General features: G+C 38.6%; 1 protein-coding gene and 1 pseudogene across 1 annotated transcript; both read right to left on the bottom strand.

The window, feature by feature from the left end:
• Window positions 1-2,812: 2,812 nt before the first annotated feature.
• On the bottom strand, window positions 2,813-3,427 carry LOC147792366 (secreted RxLR effector protein 161 pseudogene; annotated as a pseudogene).
• Window positions 3,428-10,833: 7,406 nt separating this feature from the next.
• On the bottom strand, window positions 10,834-12,593 carry LOC147792367 (glycosyl hydrolase 5 family protein-like). The gene is made up of 3 exons (XM_087124585.1): window positions 12,018-12,593; window positions 11,345-11,945; window positions 10,834-11,267 (listed from the first exon to the last, which is right to left on the bottom strand). The coding sequence occupies exons 1-3, from the start codon at window positions 12,591-12,593 to the stop codon at window positions 10,834-10,836; spliced, it is 1,611 nt and encodes a 536-aa protein (XP_086980711.1).

Here is a 12,593-nt window from a genome sequence, read left to right on the forward strand (position 1 = left end):
CATTACACCGAACTGGTTTTGGATTAGTGGATCATTCTAAAATGTTTGATCAAGCTTTTAGGGTCGACCAAAATTGTAACGCGTCATGTCTAGGATAGATCAAGATTTGTAATGCAGATTCGATACCTAATGGCTCTAAATCTTGGACATGAGCCGTTACAAATTGTATTAGGGCAGTATCTCTCCCAGTAAGATGTGGTTTGAAAACGAACTAATGTGAAAGTTGGTAGGTATGTGACACCCGAGCAAATGAGGGGTACATGACTGAACCGAAACCACTTCCAAACGAGAGGTATCCTGAGGATATGATAGCCAAGAAATACTTTAGAACATGGATAGTCACTCCATATACCAATAAGGTTCATTTTCCTTTTCGATAGCTCAATTATAAGAACTTCATGGTTAGGTATGTTTTGCTTGGAGCAATTCTATGATGCACGTAACCTGTGGAGAATTTTTCTAGGATGCATGTGAATATGGAAAAGACATGCCGGAAGAACTCGAGTTAGTTCGCGAGAATAGCTTTCACTCTTAGAAACAAAGAGTAGGTAACCTGACCATGTCAAATCCTAGACATGAGTCGTTACAAAGGTTTGGGAGTCACACTCACTCATGGTCAAACAAATTCACTCTTGATCCAACGTACAAATATAGTTACATAAGCAAAGTAAAAAGTGATATAATCCAAAAAAATGTAGAAACAACCTACGTACCATAATTAAAAATTTTAATACTCCTAATAATTAAACACTACAAACTTAGTAGCCATTTGGTTTCAAATTCCTCCCATAATTCTTCATTAATCAGAAATTTTGTACATGCTTGTCACAATCTTCCCTTTGAGTCATTTGGGTTTTAGTATTGAAAGTAGATGAGCAGTTCATTTTAACCTCAAACCTTTTCTTGATGAATCCAATTATTTTGACCCTTCCTGGCATTTCCGTGTGGCTACTGATATTCAAACCTCCCGACTTCAAATCCTCCATCAAACTCAGACCCTCATCCATTTCCTCCGCCTCAGTCTCCACCGTCACATTCATCGTCATCGTGTCCTTTGCCTTCGTCAATCTGCCGGCGTCTCCCCTTCTCCGATCACCTCGCCGTGGTAGTAAATCACCATCGTGGCTTTTGAGTATTTGAACGATGCGACATTAGGATTCCGCACGAAGACACTAGCCACAACGAGTATGCCACCGTCTGAGAAGGAAGAACGGTGAGTTTTAAATGATTATTAAGAAAATTAGATGAAAACCCAATTAAGCGTTAGATTTTGACTTAGTAATAACTCAGGAAAACCTAAACAATCGTAGTGTCAAGTTATGATATTATTGAATACTCAACCTGGCTTTTACAACTTTACAAATAACAATAGAAATATTAACTATATGACAAATAATTAAACTAAATACCAAACAATACTCTTAAAACAACCCTTCGCCCCTCTCTTTCTACTCCCTATAAACACAACCTTCGTACCACTTCATGTTCGAAGAATTTGATTAGATCAAAGAAGAGTTAGAGTATTTTTATGGGTTAGTTTAAATATTTGATTTGTTTACCAAATTTGTTTACAAGATTTTTGTTTCCAAGATTTGTGGTTAGTTTCTATTTAGGGTTATTTGTGAGACTACGAAAGCCAAGTTCAATATTCAATAATATTATCACTTCCAGCTTCAATTGTTTATGTTTCTGGCTTAGTTGTGTCAAAACCTAGCAATTGGTATCATAGCCCCAATTTTTTAGTGATCAAATAGAGAGAGTATGAGTGAAGACAAAGTTTTAACGAAGATCCCTCACTTCGATGGTCACTTTGATAATTTTAGTGATGGAGTGAGCTGATGGAATATTTGCTCAGAGCAAAAGGTCTATGGAGTGTGGTGGAGATTGGTTTCTCAGGTCAAGAGGAAGGAACAATGTTGACTGAGGCACAAAAGGGCCACCTTGATGATGCTAGACTCAAGGATCACCAAGTAAAGCATTACCTCTTCCAGGCAATTTATCGAACTGTCTTTGAGCAAATCTTGGATCGTCGCACAGCCAAGATTGTTTGGGACTCAATGAAACGAAAATTTTGTGGAAACCAAAAAGTGAAGAAATCTCTTCTTAATGCATTAAGGAGAGAATTTGAGATCCTAGAGATGAAGAATGATAAAAGCATCAAAGATTATTTTGCAAGAGTGATGATAACCTCCAACATGATGAGAAGCAGTGGAGAAGATATGCCAGACAAGAAAATTGTAGAAAAAATTCTGCGTACCCTGACTGAAAAATTTAAGTATGTTGTAGTATACATGGAGGAATCCAAAGATACTGATAACATGTCCATTGATGAATTACAAAGTTCATTAGTGGTGCATGAACAAAAATTGCGAAGATCCTGACAGAAAACACACGTACGAGGAAGTGATTTTTGCACAATAACGTAATTCTCCAAGAGAGACAATACTTAGAAAATAAACAAAACCAACTTACTTATTTTATTCAACTTGTTACACAGTATATATACAGACAGAGAGAAAAACTAACTTCTTACAATCTTAGCCACACATTAATAACTGCTAATAACTTCCCTTGATCTTATCCACAAATACTAAAACTGATATAATTTAAAATACAAAAAGCAAATACAAATGAATTACGGTTAATACAAGATTAAATAAACTAACAAATCATCCCCTTAATCTTGTATTTCGATCTTCACATTCTTACATTCTTCAAACCAATTCTTTCTCGAAGCTCCACAAATTTTTGTCGTCCTATTGGCTTCGTAAGTATATCAGCCAATTAATCCTCAGTTTTTACATGATCCACTTCAATCTCCTTTTTGCACACATTCACGAATGAAATGGAACCTCATGTCTATATGTTTGCTGCGATCATGATGAACTGGTTTTTTCGCTAATGCTATAGCAGACTTGTTATCGATATTTAAACGAACTGGATTTACTTCCTTCCCATGCAATTCCTTCAGTAAACGTCCTAACCACATTCCTTGACAAGCAGCTGACGTCGCCGCAATATACTCCGCTTCACAGGATGAAAGTGCCACCATCTTTTGTTTCTTTGAAGTCCATGTAATTGGATTGCCATATAAGAAAAACAATGTCCCCGTAGTGCTCTTTCGATCATCTATATCTCCAGCAAGATCACTATCACTATATCCGATTAATCGATTTTCTACTTGCTTTGCCTTCACATAATGACATCCAATATCAATGGTTCCTTTCACGTACCTGAGTATTTGCTTCACAGCTTCCATATGAACCATGGTCGGAGCTTCCATATAACGACTCATAACTCCAACGGAATATGATAAGTCAGGTCGTGTGTTCACTAAATAACGAAGACTTCCGATAATACTCTTGTAAAGAGTGGAATCAACAGATGGACAATTACTCGCTTTGCTTAGCTTTGTTTTCGGCTCCATAGGAAAACATGACACGGATTACAATCCATCATTCCAAGTTTTGCCAAAAGCTTTGCCGCATAACTCGATTGAGATTACCTGATTCCATCGAAGTCTTGTTTAACTTCTATTCCCAAATAATAAGGCAGGAATCCTAAATCACTCATTTCAAACAACTTCTTCATTTGTTGGTTGAAGCTCAAAATATCATCCTTGCTTGACCCGACAATAATTAAATCATCAACATAAACTCCAACTATCTGAATTTTATTTTCTTTCCAACGTGTATACACAGCATGCTCTAAAGGACACTTTTGAAATCCAAGAGACTTTAAGAAATTATCCAGTTTTGCATTCCAGGCACGAGGTGCTTGACGTAAGCCATACAATGCTTTCCTAAGTCGTAAAACATTCCCTTCTCGACCTTCCACAGCAAATTCTTCTGGTAGTTCTACATAAACCTCTTCCTTCAACTCACCATTAAGAAACGCTGACTTGACATCCATATGATGAATCTCCCAACTCTCCTGCGCTGCTATAGCAATCAAGACTCGCACTGTTTCAAGCCTTGCAACAGGTGCAAATACCTCATCAAAATCCACTCCATATTTCTCGACAAAACCCTTTGCGACTAAACGAGCTTTATACCTCACGATCTCCCCATTCAAATTTCTATTCAACTTATATACCCATTTCAACCCGATTGCTCGATGTCCCTTTGGTAGTTTTGCGAACTCTCACGTGCCATTTTTTTCAATAACAGACAACTCTTCTAGCATTGCTTGCTGCCATTTTTCATTATCTCTTGCTTCCATATATGAATTTGGCTCCTCAAGTGAAAGAAAACACATCCCAGCTTCTTCATTCAACTCAATAGAATCAGAGTAAATTTCTCTTAACGATCGAAATTTTCTTGGACTAGATGAGACGTATGAATCGTCTCCTATTGATAAATCATTTGCTGGTGATGAATCGTCTCCCAATAGAGTCCCTGATGATTCTCCCCGCTCTTCTAAAATGTCCTCGTCCTTCACATAGACCTGAGGATCATAATGAACAGCGAATTTACCACCTTCCTTCTTATTTTCTTCCAATTGTTGCACATCCCATTTATATTCTTCTTCTTCTAGAAACTTGACGTCTCGGCTGATATGAAGTCTTTTCGCTTTAGGATCATACAAACGATAAGCTTTTGAACCTGCTTCATATCCCACGAAAATCATTGGCACACTTCGGTCTTGTAATTTGGTTAAATTTGGTGTTGTATTTCTTCCATACGCCAGGCTTTCGAACACTCTAAAATGCTCTACATTAGGCTTTCTTCCTCTCCATTTCTCATGAGGAGTTGCTTCAATTACACTCTTCGTTGGGGATCTATTGAGGATTTAGACAGCTGTCTTCACTGCTTCTGCCCAGAAATGCATCGGCAAATTTTTGCACTTCAACATGCTTCGCACCATTGCAATAACCGTTTGGTTTCGTCGTTCAACCACACCATTTTGTTGCGGAGAATAGGGTGCTGTTAAATATCTTTTAATCCCACTGCTCTCACAATATTCTTTGAACTCAATACTTGTAAATTCTCCACCTCTATCAGTTCTAAGCGCTTGCAATTTCTTTCCGGATTCAGCTTCAATTTTATTTTAAACACGTTTGAATCCCAAGAATGCATCAGATTTATTTTTTAGCAATTCAATCCACATATATCTACTAAAATCATCTACCAACAGCAAAAAGAATTTATTACCTCCATGAGTTGTTGGAGTAATTGGACCACACAAATCGCCATGCACCAATTGTAGAACACTAACGGCTCGAAAATTCGCTTGTTGTGGGAATGGTGTTCTTCGTTGTTTAGTGATTACACAACTATCACAAACTTGTTCGATCCTTTCAACGTGCGGAATTCCTTTCACCATTTGTTTCGTAGACAGGTTTCTTAAAGCCTCAAAATTCAAATGCCCATATCTAGCATGCCACAACCAAGAATCTTCAGACAACTTACCAAGTAGACATGTTGGTTTCGTTGTTTTTAGGCTAATTGTATATAGCCTATTTCGTGACCGCTTCACTTTTTCCAAGAACTCCTTTGCCTTTGTGAAAATGACAAGTAAACCATGTTCGATCTCAACTTTACAGCCCAGTTCATCCAATTGTCCTAAACTTATAATGTTACTTTTAAGTTTAGGAATGAATTATACATCGGAAAGGATACAGTGATCTCCATTTTCACATTGCAGCATCACGTCTCCACGTCCTTTTATCTCTACAAGTGATCCGTCTCCGAACTTCACCGTGCCGGTCACTGACTCGTTCAATTCCGAGAACCAACTTCGACAACCAGTCATATGATTGCTGGCTCCCGTATCTAGGAACCAAGTGTTGTTTTTCTTGTCAATTTCTTCCGGGACAACCTTCTCTTCATAAAGAGCCATCTCCGTCAACTCTGGTGAACCGAGAGTTCGGACTTCACAAACTTGTGCTATAAGTAAGACTGGCTCATCCTCATCACCTTGCATCTCAGTCAAGTGCGCCTGATCCTCCCTTTTCTTCGATCTACAGTGGGATGCATAATGGCCAATCTTTTGACAATTATAACATTTCACCTTCCGACATTCTGAGGCATAGTGGCCTAGGCCTCGACAATTGTAGCATTTTACCTTGCTCTTGTCACTCTTCTTCTCTTGATGTAACGAGTCGTTTCCACATCCATGACCTCTCCCTCTCCAGCGACCACTGCGACCTCGCCCTCGGCTATGGCCTCCATTGTCGCTACGTTTTTTCTCGAACGTTGAACTTTCACCTTTGCCTTTCGATTCTTTTGCTTTCCATTCTCCTTTTGTAAATAAGACATGCTCAGCATTCTCTTTGTTGCCACCGATCCGTTCCTCGTATGCTTTAAGACGGCCGATGACTTCCTCCATGGTCATCACATTTAAATCGACAAATTGCTCTATTGCCGATGCGATATGAAGAAACTTAGAAGGTACTGAGCGGAGAAATTTTTTCACCAAGCATGCCTCTTCGAAGTTGTCTCCAAAAGTACGTATTTTATTAACAACTCATGTCAATCTTGCTGCATAATCATCTATAGTCTCGGACTCCTTCATATTCATAACTTCGAACTCAATCTTCAGAGTTTGGATCTTTGCCTCCTTTACACGTTCAGCACCCACATGAATAGTTTTTAACGTCTGCCATGCTTCTTTTGCTGTCTCTTTCTCTGCTAACAGAAACAACATCTCCTCAGGGATTGCTTGATAGATAGCTGCTAAGGCCATTTGATCCTTCCTTTCATCAAGACTATCCAGAGACTCAGTTGATTGGACTGCGTCCCACACCCCTTGAGCACGCAAATAGACCTTCATCTTCATAGCCCATGCTGAGTAGTTGGTTCTCGATAACGTCGGGCATTGGAGTGATACCAGACCTTCCTTTGTTGCAGACTTCGACGACTCTCCTCTCTCTCCATTGTTGTTATTATTTCTCGGCATGATCTTTGGCATGTAACCAGTGCTCTGATACCAAATGACAGAAAACACACATACGAGGAAGTGATTTTTGCACAATAACGTTATTCTCTAAGAGAGACAATACTTAGAAAATAAACAAAACCAAGTTACTTATTTTATTCAACTTGTTACACAGTACATATATAGACAGAAAGAAAAACTAACTTCTTACAATCTCAGCCACACATTAATAACTGCTAATAACTTCCCTTGATCTTATCCACAAATACTAAAACTGACATAATTTAAAATACAAACAACAAATACGAATGAATTACGGTTAATACAAGATTGAATAAACTAACAGATCCAGCATTAATGGAGAGGAGCAAGTTCTGAAAGTCGAAGGACGAACGAAAATAAGTAATGGAGGAAGAGGAACTTACAGGGGCAGAGGACGCGGAAGAGGAAGATCAACTTTCAACAAAGCAATGGTTGAATGTTATAGGTGTCATGACTTAGCTCATTTTAATTATGAATGTTCAAAGATGAATAAGGAATTGAATTATGCAGAGCTGGAAGAAGAGGATGAAATGCTGTTAATGGCTCATATGTTAAGACATGAAGCAAAAAGGAGTGATGCTTGGTTCTTAGATTCGGGTTGCTCAAACCATATGTGTGCAAGTGAAGGTATGTTTTCCAGCTTAGACAAGACATTTTCCCACATTGAAAAACTTGGAAATAATACAGGTAGGAAAGTTATGGGAAAGGGTGCAGTGAAATTAACTTTGCATGGGGTTCGTTGCACTATTAGTAATGTGTATTGGGTACCTGAACTAAAAAATAATCTCTTGAGCGTTGGACAACTACAAGAAAAAAGGAGTAGCAGTGCTGTTTGAAGATGGTGTATGTAGCATTTATCATCCACAAAAAGGAAAAATAGCAGAGTCAATTATGATCGCAAATCGGCAGTTTATTTTGGGTGCTGAACCATCTACCACAACAAATGAAGAAAGATGCCTCCAAGTTTCAAATACGGACCAGTCAACACTTTGGCACCATCGATATGGTCATCTCGGCTACAAAGGCTTGTGCACCTTGAAACACAAAAACAAGGTGAAAGGCCTTCCGCAAATTGGGGCTCCAAACCCCACCTGTGAGGCATGTATGAAAGGCAAGCAACATCGGAACTCCATTTCAAAAAATGGGTAAATGGAGAGCAACGGAAAAATTAGACTGGGGGAAAACATTGAAATAGATAAGAACACAGCGGAAGGAGGAGGAATAACAGAGGAAACGACTGAACCGGTTGCTGAAACAATTGAACCAGTTGCTGAAAACGGAGAAAGAAAAATCACGGAAGAAACGACTGAATCGGTTGCTGAAACAATTGAACAAGTTGCTGAAAACAATTTTTCCAGTAACCGTCGCACCAGATTTGACAGTAAGGGAGGGGAGAAATCGACATCCACCTGTATGGTTAACAGATTCCGGTGAAGGCTATGAGAAAATGGGAAGTGAGGAGATGGTGTACAAACTCCAAAAGGCTCTCTACGGATTAAAACAAGCACCTAGAACCTGGTTTGGTCGAATAGAATCCTACTTCATCAAGGAAGGATTCAAAAGCAGTTCCAGTGAGCAAACACTCTTCATCAAGAGGAAGGGAGGTAAAATTCTTATCGTAAGCATTTACGTTGATGATTTTTTATTTACTGGAGACCAGATGAAGAACTATTGGACGAGTTTAAACGTTCCTTGAAGAAAGAGTTTGATATGACTGACTTAGGTCAGATGAAATTTTTTCTTGGAATAGAGGTAATACAAAGATTAGATGGTATTTTCACATGTCAAAGAAAGTAGGCTGTTGAAGTTTTAAATCGACTTGGCATAGAGAATTACAATTCTGTTTGTAATCCCACTGTTCCAGGAAAGAAAATTGGCAAAGATGAAAATGGTGCAAAAGTATATGTAACTTTGTATAAACAAATAGTGGGAAGTCTGATGTATCTCACAACTACTCGTCTTGATCTCATGCTTGCTGTAAGTTTGATTAGTCGTTTTATGGCATGTCCAACACAACAACATTTTGCAGCAGGTAAAACTGTTTTAAGGTACTTGAAAGGTACGGTAGATTATGTTGTATTTTATAAAAAAGGAGGAGTCGGTGATTTGACTGGATCGACTGGTAGTGACTGTGCCGGAGACATGGAAGAAAGCAAGAGTACTTCAGGCCATGTGCTTGTGATTAGTGGAGGAGCAGTAGCTTGGTTTTCTCGTAAGCAGCCTATAGTCACTTATGAACCAGAGAAGCTGAGTTCGTTGCTGCTAGTTCTTGTGCATGTCAAGATGTTTGGATGAGGAGGATATACTCAAAGAGATTGGTCACTCTCAAATAGAAGGAACAAAGCTAATGTGTGTAATACTTCAACTATTAAGCTATCCAAAAATTCAGTTCTACACGGACGTTCCAAACACATAAGAAAGCATTTCGGAAGTTGCGTGAAGAACTTAGCGTGCAGAGTTTTTCTGACTTGAACTAATTCTTGACAAAAAAGAATAAGTACACGGGAGAAATGGTAAGAAGAATTTGATTAGATGAAAAAGAGTTAAGAGTATTTTTAGGAATTTAGTTTAAATATTTCTCAGATTTGTTTACCAGATTTGTTTCCATTTCCAAGATTTGTGGATAGAAACGTTTCTATGTAGGGTTATTTGTAAGGCTATAAAAGCCAAGTTCACTTTTCAATAATATTATCACCTCAAACTTCAATTGTTTATGTTTTTGGCTTTGTTACGTCAAAACCAGTACTTGTCACTTCTACCTTCCCACAATGGCAAACTCACTCTCTCTAATTTCTTTAATCTATTTTTCTTTGTTCGGGGGGCAACGAGGCTGAGAATCGGTTCATGAGCTGCTTTTTGGCTCGAATTGCCGGGAAGGATATTGATTGGGGCTTGTGGGCGTTCCAAGGAAGTTATATGTACAGACGGTGTAATGAAGATCCTGAGTGAAAGTTTTGGCGTTATGGATCACTCTTGGACTAAAGATAGTACCCCCGTCACTTAAACAAATGCTTCCACTTATCAAGAGAGTGAATCAAGGTTAATTTGTTGCTTCTCAATCTAACCGTGCATTATAACAAATCAAACCTTTATATATTTCTTTAGTTAGAATTTGAAACTAAAGCTCTTTTCTTGCGGATCCAAATTCTAAAGCACCAATATCATACATAATGCTGCATCCCGTATCAGGGCAATGTGTCAAATCCGAGGACAAAGGAGGAGTTGAACTCGGCGATTGTGCCACTCCGAAGCAATGGAACCATAGTGGAGATGGAAGTCCCGATGAAGTTGTTGTCAAACGGGCAGGGTTTGAAATCCGTCAGAGATGGAAAAGCACCGGTGGTATCCGACGAATGCTCTGGCGATGGAAGCAATTGGACGGTGGCTTCGAAAGCAAATCTCCAATTGGCCAACAAAATAGGCGAAGACAATTTTTGTTTGGAGAAGGAATCTGATACTATAGTTGTTGTGAAGAAATGCATTTGCTTTAGAGACGAGGGAAGTTGCACCGATGATCCTCAACCCCAATGGTTCAAACTTGTTCCAACAAATGTTGCTTAGTCTATTAATTAGTTTAAAATAGAAATTTAGAATTTGGTCCAATATACTAGTAGTTGTTGGAATTTGAATTTAGGGTTGGCATGAAAGTTTTGAAAATGCCGGAGTCATATTAGGGTTGTCGATTTTATGCTTAAATTCGCAGTTAAATGGTCAATAATTATTTTTCTATTATTTATTATATGTCCAATCTTTTATACGATCATTATTGTTGGTATTATTTTTCATATATGTTTGTACGATAAATAAAATCGGTTATAGTTAAGCACGAGCATGAATAGAATTAGAGATAAAATAGGGGCCAATTCAAAGTCGGGCATGTCATATATTTATTCTTCCCAATACATAAGCAACTCACAACGTGTTGGTTTCAACGAGTTCAAACCATTGACTTTGGGTGTCTTGGAGGCAATTTGGAGCACCATCAGTGCAAATACATGAGTTTGTCACAATATTTGAAGAATTAGAGCTTTCAACCTGCAAGCAAAGACTCTTCCCATCTTGAGTTACGGTGGCCAAATGAAGCTTAGTGTTTGAAATGGCTCTCCAAGAACTCTGAGGGCCGAAGCAATCCGTTGAGAGAGATGGCATAAGGCCTTCTCCGCTTGTCTTTAAGCATAAACCAGTGCTTGACATCCTAATTGGAGTGCTATCATTGTCATGAGTCCATCGACATGAGATGGAGCAATTACCCATGAAAATATCTTTGTTGTCATTTGAGACTTGGATGCATTGGCCACTTTGTGGATGATATATAACATACGAGAACGATGCATTGGAATTTGGATCTGTGCACCGTAAAAAAATGTCTTATACACTTGTTATAGATCCATATATTCAAAATCGTTAATATATTTATACTTACCTTGCAACATAGTCTGCAATAGTTGAAACTTCTGGACAAAGTTAGGATTTTTAATTTGAGTCCAATTGGAGTCGAGAACTCCAAAAGTTTCTGCCGGCCCTGCTTGACCTTCCCTGTAATAATAGCTACCTTGCCAAGTCCATAATGCCCAATCTAAATCTTCTTGTGCAAGATGAGCTGTGAAGCAACTCATGAACCGATTTTCTGCATCGTTAACCTCTCTCTGATCGTACCCATATTCGCTGACAAACAAAGGAAATGGGTTTGGTCCTTCTCTAACAAATTCAGCATGGTCTACAAAGCCATCGATAATATTTGCACAAATATTATTTAGTGGCTGGTTTATAAATTTACTCTCTTGATCTCCACTGAACGAATACAAGTGCACCTCAAAAACCAACTTGTTGTCTAAGGTGCTTACATTCAAGGGCTTCTCTTTTAAGCATCGAAGATCATTATCAAAATTTAGGCCCGAAACAATCACCAAAACATTTGGGTTAATGTTGTGGATTGTTGTTACTCCTTGAGTAACATAATTGTTCCAATCATTTGCATTTTCATTGGTTCCTCGTATCTCGTTTCGTAGGCTCATTCCAACCACCTAAATGTCATAACAAAAGAATGTGAGAATTTAGTTTCAAGAGTGTGAGAATTTTCCTTAATTTGTACGTACCGTTGATTTCTTGGAAAAGCGTTGAGCAACTAAGCTAAGACCTTGTAGCCATTCTTGAGGGTCAAAATAGCGGTCTCCAAAAAATCCATTGCCATCGTCAAGAGAGCAACACCATCTTGGCTGACTCATATGGTTGTCGGCAATCACCATTAAACCACTCTCTCCAAGCACATCAACAACAGCTTCATAGGCTTCAGCAATAGTCTTGTTCAACACAAAAGGATTATATTGAGCCAATCCGGCTTTTGCTTGCTCTAAATCGAGGAGGTCAAAATTCTCTTCAACTGTCCTATTTGCATAACGAGTGAACATTTGAGTTGCATACGTGAGTCGTACACAATTAAACCTCAACTTGATTGCCTCATCTGCCAGCTCTTTTAATGGCCTGTGGTTGAGACCTTCTATTAGCATGCTCTGTGTGTGGGAAGGCCAATTCACGCACACAAGCTTCACTCGACGCCCTGTTGTCGAATCAACGATCCACCTTCCTTTTGTTGACAACGGTAAAGAATAAACAGAAGGAGATAAAAACACAAACAATGCTAGAAAAAGAACAACTTGAAAAGCTCTTCCCAT

The sequence above is a fragment of the Cucurbita pepo genome, chromosome 6 (genome assembly GCF_057944985.1).
Source record: "Cucurbita pepo subsp. pepo isolate OVF chromosome 6, ASM5794498v1, whole genome shotgun sequence".
Taxonomy (NCBI): Eukaryota; Viridiplantae; Streptophyta; class Magnoliopsida; order Cucurbitales; family Cucurbitaceae; genus Cucurbita; species Cucurbita pepo.